The 23,817-nt window shown below is 40.7% G+C and overlaps 1 protein-coding gene across 5 annotated transcripts; it reads left to right on the forward strand.

The window, feature by feature from the left end:
* The first annotated feature begins 1,956 nt into the window (after positions 1-1,956).
* Positions 1,957-22,643, forward strand: ampd2b (adenosine monophosphate deaminase 2b). 5 transcript variants are annotated; one of them, XM_004554242.4, is made up of 19 exons: positions 7,595-7,702; positions 7,903-8,043; positions 13,176-13,300; positions 13,388-13,518; positions 13,600-13,668; positions 13,757-13,859; positions 13,955-14,144; positions 15,536-15,677; positions 15,817-15,906; positions 16,048-16,177; positions 16,293-16,487; positions 16,583-16,714; positions 16,850-17,013; positions 17,643-17,769; positions 17,862-18,025; positions 18,640-18,760; positions 18,970-19,143; positions 19,979-20,089; positions 20,179-22,643. In XM_004554242.4, the coding sequence occupies exons 3-19, from the start codon at positions 13,271-13,273 to the stop codon at positions 20,392-20,394; spliced, it is 2,289 nt and encodes a 762-aa protein (XP_004554299.1). In that variant the 5' UTR covers positions 7,595-7,702; positions 7,903-8,043; positions 13,176-13,270; the 3' UTR covers positions 20,395-22,643. The 5 variants fall into 5 exon arrangements, with proteins under 5 accessions (XP_004554298.1, XP_004554299.1, XP_004554300.1 ...); XM_004554243.4 differs by having other exon boundaries at positions 7,908-8,043; XM_004554241.4 differs by lacking the exons at positions 7,595-7,702; positions 7,903-8,043 and adding an exon at positions 1,957-2,429.
* The last annotated feature ends 1,174 nt before the right edge of the window (positions 22,644-23,817 follow it).

Below are 23,817 nucleotides of genomic sequence, written 5' to 3' on the forward strand. Positions count from 1 at the left end.
TGTTAGAGCCCTGACTTTAAGCCAAATAAAAGACTGTCTATGTGTGCAAAGCCAGTAGACAGGGATGCCTGCAGTTAAATTTGACTGTACAAAATAATATGAAATTGGGCAACTAATTATGTCTCAATGCAGTTTTTCATTGTTTATTTCTACCCCCTTCCCACCGTGAGCAAAGTGGACAAATATAGCTGGAAGAAATATATTCTGTGGGTGTTGAGTTCAGTCTGTGTGTGGGAAAATTTTACTTTCAATTTTCGAGTTTCTGTATTAAAAACAGTCTGCTGTTTTTTTCTTGCCCTTCGAGCAGTTTCACAGTTTCACCACGGGAGGGCGCTGACTCCAAAGTGCACCTTCCTCCTCTTGCAGGCATCAATTATTGTGCGTCCAGATCAATTCAGGTCTAATTTTATACACTTACAAGTCAAGAAATGTGCATCAAATATCGGCTTGCCACAGAAAGATAAAACTAAGCTGTCTTCCGGCAACATAAAAAGAGGAAATCTTATGACACCGCTGTTTCAACCAAGGTCTTGATTATTGTCAGCAGTAGTTACACGCTCGGGGATGAAGGAGAAACAGAAAAGACTTCCAGCTGTCAGAGTTTTCCAGCTGTGTTTATAGACAGACCTCATATCCGACTGTGCTTTATAATCAGAAAACGTTCAATCCTATTATTCCAGTACCAATATGAACATTACACATTTTCTGTTTCTGTGTAATGATGTGAATTAAAATATAGTACACTGACGTCATGTAAATCCCTCTTTAATCGTACACAACGATTTTCCTCCCATGTGTTTTTTAGTATAATGCATCAAACGCGTTCACTAAATGTGGTCTTTTTAAAGCTTCCCTTGAGCAACCCAGCAAGTTGTTTTCCAAGAAAATAATTCACCCCACCTCAGGGTGCTTTGTTACTGCTGTCTCTAATCGCACCTCGCTGGCTTATAAGAGATGAAAGTTACAATAATCAAGTGATAAAAATAAATGGGGTGATAAATTTTCATACACCAAATGTTTTCCTGGCTCCAGCTTCAGTTAATGAGGATTTGCTGCTTATGTTACAGTAAATCGAATTTTTTTTTGGCGAAAACGAGTCATTGCGAGCCTTACACTGGGATTCAAGCTGTTTGGTGACGTCACCATCATCAGGACATTAAGTTTTGAAGTTTTTATTCTCCTGAATGAAAGTAGGCACTTAAAATTGTTTCACAGCAAAGATATGAACTCTCATTTATTGCTTAACTTAAAACAGTCGTCCTGTGGCGAATCAACAATGGCGCAATTAATCTTTCTCATAATACCCATGTCATTGTGCTGATTGTGCTTCAGTGGCACCTGAAAAAATAGTCTGGGTTAAACTGAAATAAGAGTACATGAAAAATGGCCGTTCTCTTTCAGAAATTACATGACAATTCACCTAAAATGAGAGATACCAACATCCTGATAATGTACTCTCACAAGTTAAATTTGGAGTGTTTTACCTAATCCGAGGATCTTTTTGACCTACGTCGAAGAGTCCATTTCCTCAAACAATTGAAGGACTGCGCGGAATCCGCGCGTCTCTCTCTCTCCCTGCAGTTTGCAAATAAGGACATAAATCCGAGCAGAGTTTTTACGGTTATGGTTACAGATGCTCTCCACGTACCTACACTAAGTGTAATAAGCATTTGTATTTTTTGTGACAAGAAAAGAAAAATCCCAGTATTCATCATAATAATGAGTGTTTAATTCATTACTTGGTAACTGTTCAGTCTCTGCCCTAAATTGCAAAGACTGCGAAGATAACAGGTGGTTTGCAAAAACAGAGTGAGTAGAATTGACTTTTACTACTTCAGTTTCGCTATAACCACAACTTTTCTCCTCGCTTGCTTGCCCACATTTAGATTTGTGGTTGCTATGGCAACAGCAGGACTGCGCAATAGTGCTGAGCGTTGTTGTACGTGTAAATGGCGCATGGCGTGCTGGGGGTGGGCCTCTCCATCACAACCCCACCCTCCATCAGTGCTGCAGCTCAGGCACGGGAGTCTTTCTGAGGGGGCGGGGACTATTCCGATGCAGAGGGATGCTCCGCAGCCCCACGCTGCACCAACCACTCTGGAAATCCCTGCTCACATCCACACACACTCACACACGAACACCCTGACTGGCACCTACTCCCTCAAACTCCCAGCATCTGTGCTCCATCCTTCCTCTCTTGTCTGTCCCCGGTCTCCTCTCTTGTCCTCTCTCACTGTGTCTCTTATCGCCGCTCCGTCAGCCGCAGCTCTGACTCACTCAGCTCTTCTTTTCCCAATTTGAGCCAGCGAGACCCGGGAACATGTCCTCCAACCTGACCTCCGGGAACTCAGCCGGGGGCACAGGGGCCAAAAACAAGCCCTTGTCTCCCTTCAGGAAGAGGGGAAGCCTGCAGTACACAGCCAGCACAGGTGAGTGGTGGCAGACTGGAACTGCAGAGGGAGGACGGTTTGAGCATCCTGATCTTGTAACAGAAGGAGGAACAATATGATCTGAAGCCAGGGGGATTAGCCCTGTACTATGCATATTTAGGTGAAATTAGATTATTCTATTTTAGAAAACAAGAAAAAACTCATTAAAGAAGAATCTTTGGTAATTACTTTTTCTTCGTAAGTAGTTGGGAAATGCAAACCTGTTGATTAGAGCAGTGCAGCAGAGGATGCTTTGGATGCTCTGCGGGGGATTTTGCCTTCATACCTTGCAGTTTAATGACAGCATTCTGGCTTCTAGTTTTGCCCTTCAACTCTTATTTTCCAGCTTCATTTTAGAACACACACAACATGCATCAGCTGGATCATCCAAAGTAGATTTACAGTATGATCGGCTGCTGCTGTATGGAGCAAATTTGATGTTGCATAACTTGTTGTTGTTAGGTGAAAACTGATGTTTTGCCTGTTTTAGCCTAAAGGGTTACAGGCTGTTTGACAGGTTGGAAGTGCTTTATATTGTTGCATGCTTTCGAAACATATTGCATGCAGTGAAAAAACAATTTTAGTCCCTGTGCAGCATGTAGAATTAGTCTTCTCCTTTAAGAAACGGGATTGGATGCTTAGATAAACAGCAACAGCAGTGTTTTTCACTCAGCCCCATGGTGGTATGTAGCCTGCAGAGAATATGTAAGTTGGTACATCAGGACTTGATCCCCCACTGAATGAGAGGATTAGCCTCCCTTCTGATGTATGCACACGCTGGTCAGGCTTTCACTGAAACTACAAAGAGTATACAATGACCAAAAGATCAAATAGCAGCTATTTCTGTTCATTAGTCTTCTTTGAAATGCAAAATGTTTTCATTCAGTTACATTTACGTCATGCAAATGGTGATATAATGAAAGATCACACTTAGACCTTATGAGTTGTTTATAAGGAATCAAACACCTCAGTGTCATTCAGAACTATTGTCAGTCTTTGTTGGTCATCTGTTTTTCAGAGAGAAAGTAAAATACGCAAATATTAAATCATTTCACCCCACCGCAGGTTTTTGATTCAAGAAAATGAACTGAGCCATAGATAACTGTATTTAAATGGAAGAAGACGCCCGAGTCTCGATGTTATTTCATTTGGAGGAAGTAATATAGTCTTTCCTCACTGGAATACATTTGAGAGTTTGGTATGACATAATGCACGCACAACATGTTCTTAAAAAATATACTGCGTCTTTAAAAAAAGCTCCTTCAGATAGGTCATGTCACCACTGGGGATAGACAGCAGCACGCTATGACGTTACGATGATTGGCGAGGTAGTTAGGGATTGATTTTCAACCCTGACAATAAATGCAACAGCAGGATGTCTGAGGGATTTGTCAGCCCCCTTCCCTTCCAGTCGAAATGTTCCCTGTAATTATCCTCATTTGCTGCTCCAAAATTGCGTTCTTGTTGGAAGAAATCATTGAAGAGAAGCAGCACTGGCAGAAACAGGAAGCGCAGGCTGTCTCTGCCCAATACAGATTCAGTACTGAAGCCTCCGGGGTTTGATTTAGAAAGTCTCCACAGAGGCGCATTAGGACAACATCACATTTTATGTTGTTAAAGCATCCAGGGAACCTTCTGAGTAAGCAAATATGACATTTAAGTGACTCATTTTTTTTGTTTTTTCAAAAGGACGCCCTCTAGTTCACACCACTACAGTACACTGCAGTCTGTATAAGATGGAGTAAAAATAAAAAGGTTGCAGGTTAGCGAGAGTGTGACTATATTAGATGTTCTATTTGAAGAATTACTAAGGTTTTTAATAATGCTCCAGCTGCTTATTAGAGATCATAAATTCAAGATTGTGTGCTCGCTGCTGTGCTGAATGATTGTTTAAGTTGATATTCCCCATGCTGGAAGAGCTTTTATCTTATTAAATCCAGCAGAGCGGAATAAACAGAACTAAATGAATCTCTCACAGCTTAAATTTCTTCAAGGGTTGTAAAACCTCTGTACACATAATACCCTGTACCATGTCCATCAGGCAGAAAGGCTGTGGTGTAGCATATGCTGTGCAGTGAAACTCTTCAAAAATGTGCAGGATTTGTGGAGCAAACCTCGGCAGAGAGAGAAGCAGTAGGTGAATCACTTCTGTGGCTGTGAAAGAGCCAGTGCCGATATTAGACCGACACCCACTCACCAGTTTGGCTAGTCCGTGCTGTGCGCTGTGTTCCACTTGTTGAACCACTTAAAACAGTGCAAATAACATGTAGCAGTGGATGTTTATTCACAGATTTGCAATAATTGATTAGCTATCGTTATCTTCAATACAGCAGCTGTCATATAAACGCAGTGAAGGGTCAGAGTTAGGGCTGGAAAAGGCATTCTAGTACTTTGGAAAGGCAGAGCAGCATAAAAAAAAATAAATATCAAACACAATTTCAAGTATTACAAAATTCTAATTGGTCGTTCATACAGTAATGGATCTTTGACACACTGCACTTCGCCCACATCTCGATCACACCTCCTTCGGATGTGCCACGCCTTGTCATCATTGCATGTCACATAAGTCAGAGTCTGTGTCATAAACTGCTACAGTAATGACCCGACAGAGATCCTGTAACGATGGTGCTCAACCCAACACACCTTCAGCTGATAACCTTCAGTCAGTCACTCCTTATGTCCATCCTCAGTCTGTGCTGCTGGTTAGCTGTTGGTATATCTCTTACTTACATGAACCAACTTATCTGGCCCTATACGGGTCTCATGGACTTGTGCCCTAAGGGTGGGACCATCGTTTCAAAGGATATTTGCACGTACTTAATAATGTGGTGCTACAAGGGGTATACTGCAGAGTCCTCTGATGTCATCTGCTGTTTGCAGCACATTGATCTGTGGAGAGTTGTCTTGTTTGAAAGGTACGGTGCCGGCTACTACAGATATATTCTTCAATAGAAAGACTAGAAAGCATCTAGTTGCTAAAATATAGATAATATTTTCAGTGGTTTGTGTGACACATTTAGAGGAATCTTTGTGTATTTTAAGTATTTCCTTTTAATACAGCTTTCTACTAGAGCAGCAGTGATAAGTGAGTAATTAGAAGTAATTACGGTGCTTAATAATCTTTTCTGTAAGGAAATAGTCCTAATGTAAAAGCTTCAACATGGAAAGCAAAAATATTTTCTTGATTCTGAAAATATCCAGATCAGCTGAGTATATTTGGATTTGAACTGTTGGGATTTTCATGCCAATCATGTCAAAATAACCCCTGCAAATCATCGGTTTAATTCATGATTGAAGAATGAATGACAACACATCTTTATATAAAAATATGAGGCATTGCTATGATTGAAAATGGTGAATAGATAATTGTTACAATGTCTCATTTAATCTAGATGAATCTGTAATGAAATGTATAATTATCAAAGCATATTAACAATCAGAGAGGTACTCTTCAACATACTGATGTTTTTTTCCATATTGATCCTCGGTGCTGGTTTTTGTAGAATGACACGTTTCAGGGCTTTGATTAATCAGTGTGTGACTCTGTGTTCGACCATCAGAGGGAGCCTGGTCTGAAGAAAGTGTTGTTTCTGCAAGGCCTCAACAATTTGATTAGACCTCTTGAAAGCAATTTGGAATCTGAGTGCCTTGTAAAAAGAAACGCATCCCTTTAGCTTGAGAGGCAGAGTGATAATTTGCTGGTAGTTATATGGACTTTTCAGTGCTCTAATTTGTTTGACGGCATCATGTTTGAGTCTGGAGCTTGAAAAGAGGATACTTTTTTTGCAGTGTGGTATAATGATGGCCAGAGTGCTTTTAATCAGTAATTTGTTGTAGTCCAGTAAAGCTGCACAGTCAAACTCTATGCAAATTACCTGCATCAGCAGCATCACCTGTAATTTGTTATGAAGAAATTCTGACTGGCCCTGCGACCGGCTGGCGACCTGTCCATGGTGTACCCCGCTTCTCACCTTATGGTACCTGGGACTGTTCCAATGAATGTCTTATTTTTTCCACAGGTAGCTACAGTTTATTCCTCACATATGTTTCTGCTGCTAAAGTAAAGAAACGCACAATTTACTTCATTTCAGTCACATTTTCTGAACTCTGAAATGTGAGCTATTATTTCATTTGTTCTTTTTTAGATGTTAAATCTGTTCCAAGCGAGAATAATGGCTCCTGTATCATTTGTAATAAAAAGACAGCATAGAAAAAGAGTCTAAGATAGGGACTGAAAAGGTAGGAATTTCTTTTACTCAGCTCTGAGTTTAGACAAACTGAGCTGAATAATATTGAGCAAGAGAAGATAAGATGTTTGACGCAAGCACTCACTTTTTAACATGATACAGATTCAAGTTTCAAGCCACATAGTGTTTTGTTTATGAGCCTTAATTGTGTTTCAGACACAAAACAAAAGCATAATGCACTATATATGTATATATATATATACGTGTATATATATATATATATGTATAAATAAACTGGGACATTCACCACCTTCACTGCATTTTCACCACATTTTTGAGATCCACATTGTTGCTTCTGTTATCCAGCGCAAATTTACATTTATTACAAAAGTATATCAAAAAAAGTAAAGAGCTTATTCAGTGGAGGGTTTTGCAAATGTTTAATATTTTGAAATCAGGCTGTAGAAATGCGGGTCATTGTGTTACTGAAGAATAATTTCAAATAGCATATGCATAGTTCTGTGATTGGGAATGCAGTCGCAGACCTGCAGCATATTATGTTGCTGCAGCAACCGTAATGGGGACAACATTGCTGGCCCTTTAATTTCATTCATGTGAGAAGAGAAGGAGGCAGGTTGCATCTATCGGACAGGCATCTCTCTCACACTGCTACTATTCAGCGGCAAAAAAAAAAAGAGAGAGACAATGACGTCTCAAACCTTGTTGCTGAGACAGCACCGCTTTACTCACACACACTGAGGATACAAACATCCTGAACACATGGTCCCCTCAGCAAAATACAGCATGGACTATAAGGTAGACAGGAGCGGGGGGGTTCTTGTTGCAGTAACTCATAGCAGTAGTAGTGCACATCCTCTGGTAATGTGCGCCATCTCCCCCTGCCTCCTTACCCTCCCGTGGTACGTTCCAGATAGATGTCAGAGGCATTCAAATGAGGAGGATCAGCTCCAGAGGCAGCTAGTGCAACGACAGCTGGCCTGAACCAGGAGGCAGACAGAGCAGAGGGTGGGGGGTCACATACTGGGATGTGAAGGGGAGTTCATGGATCTGCTGGACCAGCTCTTTGTATGTATGACAGGGACAGATTAAGCGAGCAGAGGGTATGACTGTGTGAGTCTGTGAGTGCATTGATGTGAAAGCATATGTACGCGTGTGGGGGGTTTTCATTTATTTTGCCAGTTTTGACATTTGACTGTTTGAAGTGTTTCTTTCTTGTTTCTTGCCATCCCTCTGTCCTTGCCATCACATTTAACCCATCTTAAAAGGACAGCAGACGCCATCCTGGGCCATTTGCTGTTTGGCATGCTCCATCGCCCTGCCAGGACAGCTTCTCTCTCCCTCTCTCTGTCTCTCTTTCCTCCCTCGGCCCTGCTAGCTGCTGGTTAAGACAGGTTCTGAGGAGGCAGGTACGCTCCACTACCCTCATCCCTTGCAACAAAAAAAAAGCCCAAATAACCCTTTCGCTCTCCTCCTTTTTTCCTTTCTCTTTTTCCCAATCACTGCCACTCTCCTCTGCCTGTCCCTTGGTGGCTTTGTGTAACAGCCCTGAGCAGTGCTGTCTTTAGTGCGCTGAGAAGAATGTGTGTCGATTGATTGTCCCAAAAACTGCTTTTCTCGCGTCTTTTGAGAGTGCTCTAAAGGTGCAACCGTGCAAAGAGAAGCAGCCAGGATCGATAAATTGAGCTACGCCTCCAACCGCAAGACCCTGCAGAAATTTTTTTTTCCAAGTCTAGTGGGCATTGAGCTTTTTATAGTTTTGGTATTGCTTTTCTTTATGGTTCAACTGAGAAGTCTGACAACAGTAAAATAAATACAGAGAGGAGATTTGTGAACATGCAGTTTGTGCAGCTGCAGAGACTAAACCATCACTTGGCATAGAAGAACTTTCAGTAATGAGAGATGGCGGCTGATTGATGCATAGCTGGATAGGATCCTTTTTTTTTTTATATGACCAGGAGACTGCCCATACAAGTGGTGAGTCGCCAAATTTGGTAATTTAGTTACGCTGAAGTGGTAATCTGCGCCCATCGATGAAAAACAACTGAAACAGTGGTTCCGAGACTATCCACATTTACTCCCCTGACTTATTAATCATACTTGTCCATCACCAGTAATCCTGCCATCTCAGCAGTGCTGACACATGTGCGCTGTGAGAACATACGGCTTCCACTGAGAGAGATTTGCTACAGAGGCTGTGAGTCACTGACGTTTTTTGTGAGCAGAAAGCTGCACAGTCAGTGGAAGAAGGTAGAAAGCATTTGGTGAACCATGGCCTGTGTGGTTGTAGCCAGAAAGAGGGGAGGGTGTAGAGGTAAAAGACAGTCAATATACAAATATAACCATCCTGTAATCTTAACTCTGATCGGTCAGGGAATATTAACGCTCTTTGGAAAGTTTTATTCCTGTACAAGGTTGAGAAAAAAGCAGCTCCAGGAGTAGGTTGACTTCCCAGTTATCGTTGCGTCTGTGGTGACTTTTTACACCATGCTGTAAGACTTGAGCTGGGACCTCTCCATGCTCTGTATTGCTACTGAAATATTCATGTGGTGCAAGTCTCTCTGCAAGCTGATACTATCTGACCTTGTTTTGAGGCAATATGTAGTGACGAGCTGTGAGAGAGCATGTGAGCTGCGTTGTCTCATGTTCAAAGTGTTTTTTGCTCCTACACATGTGGTAGAGCCGGGAAACACTTTAAATTGTGTTTTAATTGGACCCTCATGCACCTGCCTCATAGTGCATTAAAAGCTTCAGCCTGCCAGATTATATATAGTTTAAAGGCAAATGAATTAAGGCTGACTTTAATTTTTGAGTGGTTTGCTCTTCTGTTGGGGGATGAGTTGTTATGCAACCATTGATGCTACTGATCCAAATATAGCAGCCATTAGGGGATTAGCTTGGGGTCTGGTAGGCTTGGCTAGGCTCTGCTCTATTGTGGCCCAGCATGCATGTCTTTGCCACTGGTCACCTCCCGCCCTCCGCACAAGTGTCCGCTGTAATCATGATGATTTTGATGTCTCCCAGAATAACAGCGGAGACATATCTTAGGCAACCGCTACGTTTGACAGACTTGCCCTTTCTTAATAGCAGAGAAGCATCTATGTGTGACTTCAGTTTTCAGCTGAGATTGGAGCATCGCAGCATTTTTTTACTGACTCAACCCTGCTTTTGGAAAGAGGAAGCTGACTTATACGAGCATCAGTATAATTTCTTATTTATATAAATGATTTATTATATATTTATATTTCCATTATGACTAGAGCTGCTATTAACAGCTAATTGTATCAGCAGTTAGTGTGCACTAAAAACTGTCAAAATAGTGGGAAATGATAATTATGGCTTCCAAACTTAACCTGAAGTGAGTATAAAGTACTTAAAATATTAGCTTTCCAATATTGAAGTATAAATATTTTATGAATATTAAAATATCCAGTTCTGTGTGGCATTTTTATATTTTCTCTGTGTCTGTGTGCGGCCTCTCTGGATATTATTCCCATAGTCCAAAGTTAAGCATGGGGTTATGTCTCTGTGTTAGCCTTGTACCAAACTGGTGACCAGTCCAGGGCGTACCCTGCCTCTTGCCCTATGGTAGTTGGGATATGCTCCAGGCCCCCCTGACCCAATTCTTTGTGCTTAATGCAAAAAGGTGCTGGAAATACTCTTCAGAGATGAGCTTGAAGCTTCCTGCCATTCACCTCTGATTTCTGCCATCAACAAGGCATCTCACTCAGAGAACTGCAGCTCACTGGATGTTTTATCTTTTTTGAATAATTCTCTTTAAACACTTGAGATGGTTGTGTGGGAAAATTTCAATAGATCAGCAGTTTCTGTAATACCCAGGCAGTCTGGCACCATCAGCTGTGCTACCTTCATAGTCATTCCAGTCAATTAATGAAAAGAAACATTATGGTCATCACTTTCTTTCTGCTTGCATGTCTAAACGCTTTGAGTTGGCCGATTAGATATTTGCATTAACAAGCAGTTAAATCGGTGTTCCTAATAAAGTGTCTGGTGAGTTTATAGTTATGCATAGTGACTCTAACCAAACAATTGTAAATAAATATGCAAAAAAAAACAGCTTTCCAACTTTCACTTGAGGCTAATTTTGCCATGTTTGTCGACAGCACTATGATGAACACTTAAACTGGACTGATCCTGCTGAGTGTGTAAGCAGAAAAAAAATCTTCAAAATGACATAAAAAAGAAGATTTTACAACCATTTATCTTTAGACTTTCCCAGCACTGATGTGTATTTCAGAGAGGAAGCTATACAAGATGATTCTGTGCATCTCCTAAATCAAATGAATCCGCTTTTTAGTAAATATATATCAAATATCAAAGATCATTTTTCAACACAGTTCAGTAAAAAATGATATTTTTTATAAAGGGAAACTGAGTTAAACTCATTCAACTATTACAGGGCAAAACATTATCATACTCAAATAATTAAGAAAAAAGTTTGCGTTTCTCATAATGATCTGAAAAACCTTTTAGCCAGAAATACTGTGCTTGTTTTGACTTTACTCCCTTGTAGTCCATGTGAGTGGGAGTGGGAAGTGCTGATTGGACGGTGTTAAGCAGAAGGTGATAAACTGGTGGTGAGTTGTGGTCCAGCCAATTATTTTACCACCGTCTCTCTTTATAGCAGCCATTTCGCCTACTTCACTGAGTGTTTTTTTTTTATTAAATAAATTTTAATGAAGCTTTTTGTGAAGTGCTAATCGGCCCAGTTAATTGGCCTCTCTGGTCTCCTTTGCTTTCTCCAAGGAGCAGGCATGCTCAGACATGCTGCGTTAAATAAGTCAAACTTGAGTGCAGACTTTAAGTATCAAACAGTGCGCCCTCTTTGACCTTCTTGTGTGTATGGTCTATAAATGCTGACGGACAACAGTCTCAGTGACAGCCTAGCATGCACAGGATGAAATATTTAGCAGGATGATGAATATTTCAGTGGCAGGTGCATCGTTTCAAGGGGAAGATTAATATCTGTCTAAATATACGCCGAAAGGGGAAAGTGTGATCTCTGTTTTCTTTTGTGCTATAAAAAACAGTTTCCACTCATACCTCTCATGTCCTAAGTCTTTGAATGTCAAGAACCAGCCTCCTTTATTTTCCCCTCTTCAGCTTCCCATGACAACAGGGTTTGTATAAAACTCAAGCCTTGCAGTGGCAACAATGGCTTGCATCAGTCGGTGTATGTGCTGATGGGCTCTCCACCTGAATGGCTCATTGTGTCTGAAGGCACAAACAGCCACTGAGCTCAGACCTCCACTGCTGTGTGAAGAGGAACAACAAGCTTCTGCAGATTGTTTTAGTGACTTTGAAAAAGTTTTACAAGCAATCTTATCGGTCCTAACATGTAACATTAAGAGTAAATTACACTGAATCGATACTTTTGCTGAGTGAATAAAAAGCTTTTAGCAGTGGAGCTTCCCTGACTGAGATGTGCATTTTTCAATTTGTAACAATGCATTACCTCATGCTCAAAAGCTTTTTAACGAACCACGAAAGCCACCGAAACCATTATAATTTGATAATTCTGAGGAGCCTAGAAAAAAGTAAACGTCTTAGACTCTGACAGTAAATCTTTAAATCAAAGCGAGCAACACTTTATAACAGCCCGCAACTAAGGCTAAAATTCCCCTGTAATTAAATGGACATTCAGTGTGTTTCATTTGAAGTCAAAATGTAGTTTTACAGTTTTACTGTAAAGAAAGAAATAATTATACTGTAAATAAATTTAAGTAGTGCACATGTCATTTTTAGTACTTCGTAATTTCTGGGTAATTTAGTGGAAAACCAAACATTGTTGTGCCATCTTTTTGGGGTGCAGGCTGTATTATGGAGTAGCATAACCTTGCCTAACTTTCAGGTATTTTACAGAATGGGAGACAAGAAAATGTTATGTTTCTTAGTAATTTTGAAGGAAAACAATATTTCCAATCCTACATTTACAATGCATAATGAAGTTTCTATTGCTCATTTGTTCTTTTTTACTTATGATGTACTTAAAATTACTTACATTATAATATGTGCCTCCTTTCCTGCAAAATATCCAGAAGTTGGTTAAGGTTAAGCTACTCCATAATACAGCCCGTGTGCCCAAGAGTACAGTGTACTTATGATGTAAGATGGGGAAATATTTGTTGTGTTTTCCAATAAGTTACCAGGATATTAATTATTTGTAAGTAAATATAATCACATTGCAATTTCGAATTAAATACAATTAAATTTAATTACGCCATTAGTCACGGGCTGTATTATAAAATATTACCCTAAATGGAAGCAAGTTGCTATTATCATGCACACCAATGACAAATTATTTCCTACAGGTTATTAAAAATGCAGCACAGGCAAAGACATGATATAAAGATAAACAGCAAACATTAGCCCCCATGTGCTCCACTCAGTGGGTTGTTTCTTCTCTTCATACTGTAATTAGACCATTATTTACTGAAGTCTCGAAATAAGGCTCCTGAGAATATGTTATCACAGAAGAGAAACTGCTCAGCGCCTACTTTCTTTCCCTATTTATCTGCAGTTGATCTCCGTGGTACCCGCCACCTCCTCACTTCCCAGCATTCCTTGCCTGGGATCCCTGTGGCCTTGAAACAATCCATTGACCTACGTACTTCCATGGATGGAAAATACAAGGAGATTGCCGAAGTCAGTGTTCAGCCACTGTGCAAATAATTAACCAGTGATGTTCAAAGTTACGCCGTGGCTTTCATTTTTCTTTGTCTCTGTCTGAAGGAGCTGTTCTCACGCAGCCTGGCAGAGAGCGAGATGCGGAGCGCCCCCTATGAATTTCCAGAGGACAGCCCCATTGAACAGCTGGAGGAGAAACGTCATCGCCTTGAGCGACAGATCAGCCAGGATGTCAAGTAAGCGTGAGCGGCAAAAGAGGTACTTGACTTTGCAGTCAGACTATGAACTCAACTCGGCCTTTGTGTTTGTGATCTCAGGTTTGAACCTGACATACTCCTACGAGCCAAGCAAGAGTTCATGAAGACTGACAGTGCCACAGATCTTGAGTGAGTCAACCGTAGTCACATGAACCCCTCAATGCTCATCTTAAACTGCCAGAATGGTGATCTCATATGTTTATTTATCTATCTTAAGATACATGAAGGAGCAGAGCCAAATTCCTGACCTGCAGGAGAGAGAACCGGTCCCTGAGAGGGAGTACCAGCGAGTCACTATTTCTGGAGAAGAGAAATGTGGGGTAAGTCAGAGTGGTCACTGCAGGAAGACTGTGTGTGTGTGTTTTTTTCTCTTACAGTCAAATCTTTCATGAAGACATCTGTTTTTCTGTCCTAGGTTCCATTTACAGATCTGCTGGATGCTGCCAAATGTGTAGTGAAGGCTCTGTTCATCAGGCAAAAGTACATGGGCCTGTCGCTGCAGAGCTTCTGCAGAACCACTGCTCGTTACCTGCAGGAGCTGAGTGAGAGACCCCTAGACTTAGATATCTATGAGGAAGAGATCCCAGAAACCACAGTCACTGCAAGTATGAATGTCCTCATCTGCACCATTGCTCTTGCATCATTTTATACTGTAATCTAAATTAGTCAAAACAATATTTATTTAGTATACCCCACAGGTTCTGAGTCTGTTGTTACGGGCCATCAGGTCCTTTTACAACCGGGGTGAGAGTGTTGTCTGTGTCCTCGCCACAAAGTCAGGCACGTTTTCAGTCTGTGTTGGACTCTGCCTGGTTTTCCCCTTGTCTCAGATTCTGTAGCTGGGGTAAGGAGGGTGTCTGCTTTGGAAACCTGAGAAAAGCATCCTGCTTTTTGCGGTTGATGTGGTTTTGTTGGCTTCATTGGAGCATGACCTTCAGCGTGCACTGGAGTGGTTTTCAGCCAAGTGTGAAAGGGACAGGATGAGAGTCAGAACCTCCAAAATGCAGGGCACGGTTCTTTAGTGGAAAATAGTGCAGAGCTCAGAGTTGAGGAAGGGACTGGCCTGAAAAGGAAAAATGATTTACCAGACACCCCCCCCCCCCCCCCCCACCCCCAAAAAAGAAAAAAAAACATATGGTCGTGCATCCTGGGTAATTACTGGAAGAGTAAGGTCATATAGATATATAAAGATAGGGAGAGGTACTTGGACATCCAGAGGGAGTTTGGTGTTGAATTACTATTTCACAATGTTAAAATGAGCCAGTTGGGGTCATTTGGATATCTTGTTAGGGTGCCCCCCTAGATGTGGGTTTTAAGACCCAGAACCTTACCTGAAGATCATATATATCTCTGGCCTGGGACCAAATTGTGGCCTAACTTCTGATAAGGAGAAGGAAGGAAGGAAGGAAGGAAGGAAGGAAGGAAGGAAGGAAGGAAGGAAGGAGGGAGGGATGGATGAACAGATCTTTTTTAAACCCATGATTAAACTAGATTTTATCAAGTAAATAAGGAACATGTTACGGTTCAAAATGTTAGGAGTCTTTGTATGTCAGTGTGTTATTTAATGTAAATGTCTGTCTTTGTAAATTTAGGTTATCTAGTTTATTAGACTAAAAAAAAGAAATGTATGTGTTTTTTTCATTTTTTTTAAATATTTCAATACAAATCAAAGCTGTTATTTATTTCATAACAAATTTGACCCAGGAGATTTAACTGCAGGATAATTTCAGCTCAGTCTTGAAGACAATAATAATTACCAACAGTTTTTTGCACCTGTGTTCTTGAGTGCTCTACTTAGGCTATTCTTGCTCAGAAATATTTGGTAATCTGTGCAATTCTCTCATATTAAAACATAACCAGGGACACCCACAGATCTCACGATCCATCAGTTGCAGGCTGTCACAGCATGTAGGCAGTTAAAGTCAGACCATAGCTGCACTTGCTTGCCCACCTTGATCAAAGTCGTGACACACTGGATCATTCTGTCTCCTCTTAGATGCCACAGTGCACCCACCTGTTTCTGAAACACACCCCTATGAGAACGTGGACCCCACCAGCATGCCCCCTGATATGGGTTACGGCTGTAAGATGGTGGATGGTGTTATGCACTTGTACACGACGAGGAACACTATGGATAAGTGAGATATCTGTCGGGAATCTTTTACTTTCTGCACACATGCTTCGTCCTCACCGTGACTAGATTTATGTCTGTTTTTAGACTTGAGTTCACACATTTTGCTTGAGGAAAGAGTGTTTTAGTTGTTATGTTGCCTACAGGACCACAGAGCTGGATCTGCCGTATCCAGACCTGCAGGAGTACATCGCTGATATGAACGTCATGATGGCTCTCATTATAAATGGGCCAGTGTAGGTTTCCCACATTTTTAATAAATTATTAATTTAACCTTATAGTTAAAAAATAGATTCTCAAAAAGGATCAACAGAAGTTTATTTTCAGACTGTCACAGAAAGAGTCCATCATTTGTCTTTCTTTTGGCTTTGCCACAGAAAGTCCTTCTGCTATAGACGTCTGCAATACCTCAGCTCCAAATTCCAAATGCACATCCTGCTCAATGAGATGAAAGAGCTGGCAGCACAGAAGAAAGTCCCACATCGAGACTTTTATAATATCCGTAAGGTGAACTTGAGAGCTTTTCTGTTTCACCCAGTCATGGTTAGTGTTGTTAAATCCAGAAGCAGACTGCAGTATCTTAGAGGGTTTATGTTCCCTGTTTGTCTGACTTGTTCCACAGGTTGACACGCACATTCATGCTTCCTCTTGTATGAACCAGAAGCACCTTCTACGTTTTATCAAAAGAGCCATGAAGAAGTATCCCAAAGAGATTGTACACGTGGAAAGAGGCAGGGGTCAGACACTGATGGAGGTGTTTGAGAGCATGCACCTTACAGCCTTTGACCTGAGTGTTGACACACTGGACATGCATGCAGTGAGTAGTGCCCATAAAGGAGATTTTAAAAAAAGGTCTTCATAGGTGCTGCCTGGTCAGAGATTGTGACTCCGTATTTCACCTTTTTATTGCAGGATCGTAACACTTTCCACCGATTTGACAAATTCAATGCCAAATATAATCCCATTGGCGAGTCCATCCTGAGAGAGATCTTCATCAAAACGGACAACTACATTGAGGGGAAATACTTTGGTCACATTATTAAGGTGCTCACTGTATGCACAAACACTTGAAGTTGCAAACACTTGTTTCTTACACAGACCAGTCGTTTCTGGTACCTGGAGGCGGACTCTCTGGGCTTTGGCGCCCTCTGGCTGACTTGGTGTGTCTCTTCTTCTCAGGAGGTGATGGCCGACTTGGAGGAGAGCAAGTACCAGAACGTGGAGCTCAGGCTGTCAATCTACGGCCGCTCCAGAAACGAGTGGGACAAACTGGCCAGATGGGCAGTCAAACATCAGGTCTACTCCGACAACGTGCGCTGGCTTGTCCAAGTGCCACGACTCTTGTGAGCTTAAAAAGAGTAGCAAACTGAATTAAATAAACAACAATGAAAAAGCAGTCCCCTCTCTCTTTAGAGCAGATTTTAAGTAAGCTAATAAAAGCTGATGATACTTGCACTCCCTTATTGCTAAGCTACTCGACGTTACGTGAGATTTGTAAATATAAATGTGGTGTTGTGATATATCATGTGACAAAAATTGAGTGATAAAAAGAAGAGTAGCAACGTAACTAAGTTGTCATGCATCTTCTCCATTAACAAAATGTTTTGTATTTTACCGCAGAACTACTGCAGAAGTAGACAGTAAAAAGAAAATAGTCCCTATATTAAACGGTTTTGGCTTCTTTTTTTTTATAACTGGAAAATGCCTGAAAAGAGACACTGTTTCGATTTTTACTGTGTTTAGTTTTTGTTGTTTGTTTTTGTGTCATTTATGCAACTTATACTGAAAACTAAGCATTTCCATGTATCTAGCAACTCTGACACAAATCCAAGTCAACATTATGAATGATCCTTCTGTAAATATCTATTGAATACATGAGTAAAATAAAGATTTGATATCTATTATTTCCTCAACCCATTCGTTAGTTATCTCCCCTGTGGGCTTCTTGAATTGTTTTCTTGTTTCTTCAAAGTGACGTCTACCACACGAAGAAGCAGCTGTGCAACTTCCAAGAAATGCTGGAGAATATCTTCATGCCTCTGTTTGAGGTTACGGTCGACCCCAGCAGCCACCCAGAGCTGCACCTCTTCCTTCAGCACGTACGACATCTAAGCTTTTTTGGTCATTTGCTTTTACTGCAGTCACTTTTTGGGTAGTCGTTTTATTGATCTGCTCTTCATCCCTCAAACAGGTTGTGGGTTTCGACAGCGTGGATGATGAATCAAAACCAGAGCAACATATCTTCAACCTGGACAGTCCGCTCCCAGTCAACTGGACAGAAGAGGACAACCCGCCCTATTCCTACTACCTCTACTACATGTATGCAAACATGACTGTGCTGAATCACCTGCGCAGGTACATAAATCAGACTTTACTTGATCTGACTGCCTGAGATTTTTGATCCATGATTGTATATTTTTTGTGTTTTTAACATCAGTTAGACAAATAAATCAATCCTTAATGTGTCATTTGAGCTATTAGCGTTTTTTTTTTTGTTTTGTTATAGTTATTAGTATCTTGGTCTTTGATAGGAATAGGTGAAGATTTTTAATGCATTTGTAAAAGGAAGTGTTAAAATTTTCTTTCCTTGCAAAAAATGCCCGCTTGCAAAATTTTGTTAACCTTTTGTCAAGGTTTGTCAACCTTTGTTTTAACCACAAAAAGACAGTTTTTGTAAAGCACATGCAGCACATCAATAATAAAGATTAATAACATTATTGGATAAAAAGGCGAAAAGCCTGGATTTATCTCATGTGAATTAAGCTCGAAAAACTTTGATAACAAATGCAAATTCTGTTTCGACAGTGCTTAAGGTTACAGAGCAAATAATACACACTGGAGATTCGCACTTTGCTTTTATCTGTCATCTTCTTTGTATATGAGTCACTGGGAAGCAGCAAAGAGTGTTTGCGCTGAGCCCTAACACAGCTGAACTCAGTACTCACTATTGTGTGGCTTTATTGTTTTAGGCTGCGGGGGTTCCACACACTCGTCCTGCGTCCTCACTGTGGCGAGGCAGGGCCGATCCATCACCTGGTTTCTGGTTTCATGCTGACCGAGAATATCTCCCATGGGCTGCTGCTCAGGAAGGTGTGACCTTCAACAGCTGTTGAGCAGCTGTTTACCTCACAAACAGGGGAGCTTATTTTTCCAAGAGTTTATGAAGGCCTCAGATTATAGATTATTATTATTAGATTTTATTTATTATGTATTATGTTTCTTCCTTATAAGATTTTGGAAATTTAGACCTGATGTATTTCTGATGCGTTGGTCATCATTGTGCCATGTTTTCTTTCCAGGCTCCTGTGCTGCAGTATCTATACTACCTAGCCCAGGTAGGCATCGCCATGTCTCCTCTCAGCAATAACAGCCTGTTTCTCAGCTACCATCGTAACCCACTACCAGAGTACCTGTCCAGAGGCCTCATGGTCTCTCTGTCTACAGATGACCCTCTGCAATTTCACTTTACCAAGGTAAGTCAAACATTTAATAACATGCTTTAAACCTCCACCTTCACTAAGTCATAAATCCACTGTAAAATCCTAAGTAAGTAAAGTAACTAAGTCAAAATGTATCTCTATAGCACATTTTGAGATAAACCTCACAAGAAAATAATTTTTAAAAAAAGAGCAAGCACAAGTCTAAAAAGAAAGAGACCACTGAGTCCACAGATCTCCAGCTCGGAGGGAGAGAATCACCGAGCCTGGGAGCCACTGTTGGAAAAGCTCTGTGCTTTGCAGACACAGGAACCAATCAGAAACAAGCTGCTCATGATTGGTAGATTCATATTCAACAAATCCAGACTTGTTATTTCAGTTTGGCATAAAAAACACACCCGCTATATCACTATATCTCCCGTGTGTGTGTGTGTGTGTGTGTGTGTGTGTGTGTGTGTGTGTGTGTGTGTGTGTGTGTGTGTGTGTGTGTGTGTGTGTGTGTGTGTGTGTTCTTCATTCTGATGCACTTCAGCTCCAGGTTTTGCTTTTTTAAACTACTTTTAAAAAAAGGCAATTTCAACAAGTGATGTTTATTTTAGGTACTTTTTGGGGTTTATTTATTACAATATTCAGTTTTTGGTAATTCTACCCTCCCTCAGTGTTCACTCCTTTTCTACTTCTACGTTTAACCTCGTTTACATTTTTGTGTTCTAATGTAATTGAGCTGGTTCAGCAAATTCAGCTTTGGCTATTTCAAATAAATTTTAAGCTATTCAGACAAAATCTTTCAACTAAATTAAATTTTCAAATTTAACTTTGCATTTTCACTACAAAATGCTTTTATATAATTGTCTGCGTGTATTTTTTTTAGGAGCCATTGATGGAAGAGTACAGCATTGCTGCTCAAGTGTGGAAACTGAGCTCCTGTGACATGTGTGAGCTTGCCAGAAACAGTGTACTGATGAGTGGATTTTCTCATAAGGTATACATTTTTTGTTGCATATCACAAATTCTGGTGTTCGCAGAGTGTTTAATATGACATTTGTGGGTTGTTGTTTTTTTTTAAATCAGGCAAAGCGTTACTGGCTGGGCCCAAACTACATTAAAGAGGGACAGGAAGGCAATGACATCAGGCGAACCAACGTTCCTGACATCCGTGTGGCGTACCGGTACGAGACCATGTGTGAGGAGTTAAATTTAATCACACAGGCCATTCACACAGATGAGCTGGAGACCATCAGAGAGGAGGGAAGTCTTTGTATGGGAGCTGTGCAGGCGGAGAAGTGACCGTGCTGCACAACACAAACAAAATTCTCACCACATTCCCTGTTTTTACATCAGGACATTGCACAGATTTACATGTAAACATATCACATCATGTAAAAAGAGAAAAGCTACGCTACAGGAAGATAATGAGAGCTGCTGGTAGCCAATATCAGGGAGAGAATTTATAGTCTGTGCACCCAAGGTGTTTGCTTCTTTTAGTTTTTTGAGTCCCTCTTTCTTTATTTTATCACAGTAATTAGAATTTCATAACATCTTTTGTTCTTTATTTTGTTTTGTTTTTTTAATGGTTTGTGACCATATCGTGTCATATTTACATGTTTGTACAATGTAATTCTTCCTGTATCAGATTTGAGTAACATTCACATTCAAAACTCATAAAAAATACACTGGATCCAACAAAGAATTAAGACTCCAGCGTAACACCATGCAGGTCTCTTTTAGGCCTTTCGTGCAATTTAAGTAAACCAAGATCAACTGTCTTGAGAATCCGTAAAAGGCTTAAACTATTAAGAAAGGAGAGGGCATAGAAACTATTCAACTATGTCTCAAAAGTAAGGCAGGTGTTCAAGGCACCAGTAATACAGACCATACAGAGGATACGTGGATGACTGGAAATGTACTGAAGAGTGTTGCGTAAGAGTCCCATGGAGAGTAAACTAAAGTTGACTATATAGACGTGGAAGGCTGCCAGAGAAATGGAGCAGATGAACTCCCAGGATTTTATAACCTGAAATAACCTGAACCTTAAACTTAAGCAAAGCAGGATACAGCAAGAATTCATATTACTTTTAGACCAACAAAATAAACTACGCCTTGCAGTCGCAGTGAAACCTGAGGAAAGAGTTAAACACTAGCGTGGACTCAAGGACAAACTGATTAGAATTCAGTGGTCAAAGATTAAAGTCATCGTGACTTCACAAATTCACTGGTCCTTGGTTCTCACTTTAAATTACTTCAAAATCCACACATCCACAGTATTAGTAAAAGCAAATTTGCATCTACAGATTGTGGTTTGTGTAACAAGTTGAGCGGCAGCAGTCATGCCCTTTTTATGAACAGCTGATTGATTTTGACTGAATGGGGTCACATGCGTTTCCAGTCACACTAACTTAATTATTATTGGGTTATTTGAGACTTAGATGTTCAAATATAATTTTAACTTGAGTGTTTCTTGGCAAATGATTATGTAGCTGCTAGTCTAGTCAGGGGGGTTTGATCTGTTTATAGCGAGTCTGTCAGAGTTTATTAAAAGTTTAACCTGCTTCAGTAACATTTTTGTTTCCTTGTAGAAAAGGAATTCCCCCCGAGCAGACAGAAACTTAAAATGCTAACAGACCCATTCCTAAATTAACAGCCAAATAAATTACAAATATTACTTATTGTTTAATAGTTTCTGAAATCGTTACATTTACTAAATGGTAAATGGCCTGCATTTGTATAGCGCTTTTCTAGTCCATAGGACCCCAAAGCGCTTTACACTACATTCAGTCATTCACCCATTCACACACACATTCACACACTGGCGATGGCAAGCTACATTGTAGCCACAGCTGCCCTGGGGCGCACTGACAGAGGCGAGGCTGCCGGACACAGGCGCCACCGGGCCCTCTGACCACCACCAGTCATGACATTTGTAGTGAATCGGTTCAGCATCCGGTACAACAGCCTTTTAATAATGTCCGTAGTAAAAATGACGAACTTGGTTGAATTGTTGTGGGTATATGGTTGACATTTCTGCTATAATTACCCACAGGACCTTATGCAGGGTAACTAGCTTAAAAAGTCTCAGTCTTCAGATAGTTTTACTGTTATTTTAGCAGTCGTTTCAATGACTCAGTGCAGTGAAGGCACATAAGCATTTCTGTGCAGTGACGCTTCTCATTTGTATTATACTCCTAGTTTGTGACATTGTTTCTGGCAGTCTAAACTTAATTATGGTACCATCTGTCCTTTACATTAAGTTATTTCTGAGTAATAGTACAGTGAGTGGTGCATGCTGATCCCCTCCCTCGGTGTTCCCTCCTTGCACAAGTTCAACCATTGCCAAATCAACAAAAAGTCATTTTTATACAGAACTGAGAATCTGCTAACTTGACAAACTCCTGCCTTCAGTTTAGGTCCTGGTGTCATCAAACGGCTGCTTGTTGCTATTTCAAAAGCACTGTGTGTCCTCCCACAGAAACGTGTGTGTGGTTTGTGTTCAGTAAAGCTGTTTGTGTCTGTAAAAAATAAATCTTATTTGCATTGGAGTGATTTCCTCTTTTCAACAGGCAGAGCAAATGCATTTGGAAAGGTTCTCAAAAGTAACAAACATGCAGCACGTCACTTGATTAAGAACATGGGAGTAAGAAGTGCTTGCGTCAGTAGCTGATAATCATGAGTAAAAGACATGAAACAAAGAGCACTTTGTTTTCATGTCCAGCTCGTCCCCCCTCCCTGTGAGTCAGAGTGAGCACCAAGTTCAGCACAAAACTCTCTGTATCGCTATATTTTGCTTTCGGACATTTTGCATGTGAAAATCCACATGATTTGAAGATATGCAAATAGCTTGTTTGTCATACAATCAAAATATGTCTGATAATAAGGTATTTTGGTTTAACAAAGGAGTGATGTTCTGATGAAGACAACAACAGAAAGCTCTTGAAAATGTAGTTATTAGACCATAACCTTTTGAAAATGACATTTACATAAAGAAAGCTACTTTGAACTGCTTCCTTATTCATAAGGGGTGCCCACAGCAGATACAGTGCATCCTGAAAGTATTCACACCGTATCTCTTGTTCCACATTTTGTCATGTTACAGCCTTATTTTAAAATGGATTCAATTTTATTTTTCACTTTAAAATTCTGGACACAACACCCTATGATGACAAAGTGAACAAAGGCATCCAAGAAAGAGTCTCCAGTGTGACAAGTTGGACAGCATCCTTCTTTTTCCAAGTTCCATCCATGCATTCGCTTATCCTTTTCAGGGTCGTGGGGGGCGCTGGAGCCAATCCCAGCTGTCATAGGGCTAGAGGCGGGGTACACCCTGGACAGGTCGCCAGTCTGTCACAGGGCCAACACACAGGGACAGACAATCATTCGCACTCACATTCACTCGCACATTCACACCTAGTGGCAATTTGGATTATCCAATTAACCTATCCCCACAAGCTGCATGTCTTTGGACTGTGGGAGGAAGCTGGAGTACCTGGAGGGAACCCACGCAAACACAGGGAGAACATGAACCCTCCACACAGAAAGACCCCGCCTGATGATGGAATTGAACTCAGGACCTTCTTGCTGTGCGGCAACAGTGCTAACCACTGTGCCACCGTCTTTTTCAAGTTGTATCATAAATTTACACTGAACTTTTCTAAAAGCAGAACATCACTGTTGCTTTATGTCCACGGTAAATTAAACGCCCACTCACATCCTGGG

The sequence above is a fragment of the Maylandia zebra genome, linkage group LG20 (assembly GCF_041146795.1).
Source record: "Maylandia zebra isolate NMK-2024a linkage group LG20, Mzebra_GT3a, whole genome shotgun sequence".
NCBI classification, from domain to species: Eukaryota; Metazoa; Chordata; class Actinopteri; order Cichliformes; family Cichlidae; genus Maylandia; species Maylandia zebra.

Excerpts from the sequence above, each read along its gene's own strand:
- ampd2b (XM_004554241.4), top strand. The coding sequence starts at position 2,321 with ATGTCCTCCAACCTGACCTCCGGGAACTCAGCCGGGGGCACAGGGGCC. Across the intron at positions 2,430-13,175 it reads GCAGTACACAGCCAGCACAG|TTGATCTCCGTGGTACCCGC; the intron begins GTGAGTGGTGGC and ends ATTTATCTGCAG. Across the intron at positions 19,144-19,978 it reads TGCAATTTCACTTTACCAAG|GAGCCATTGATGGAAGAGTA; the intron begins GTAAGTCAAACA and ends TATTTTTTTTAG.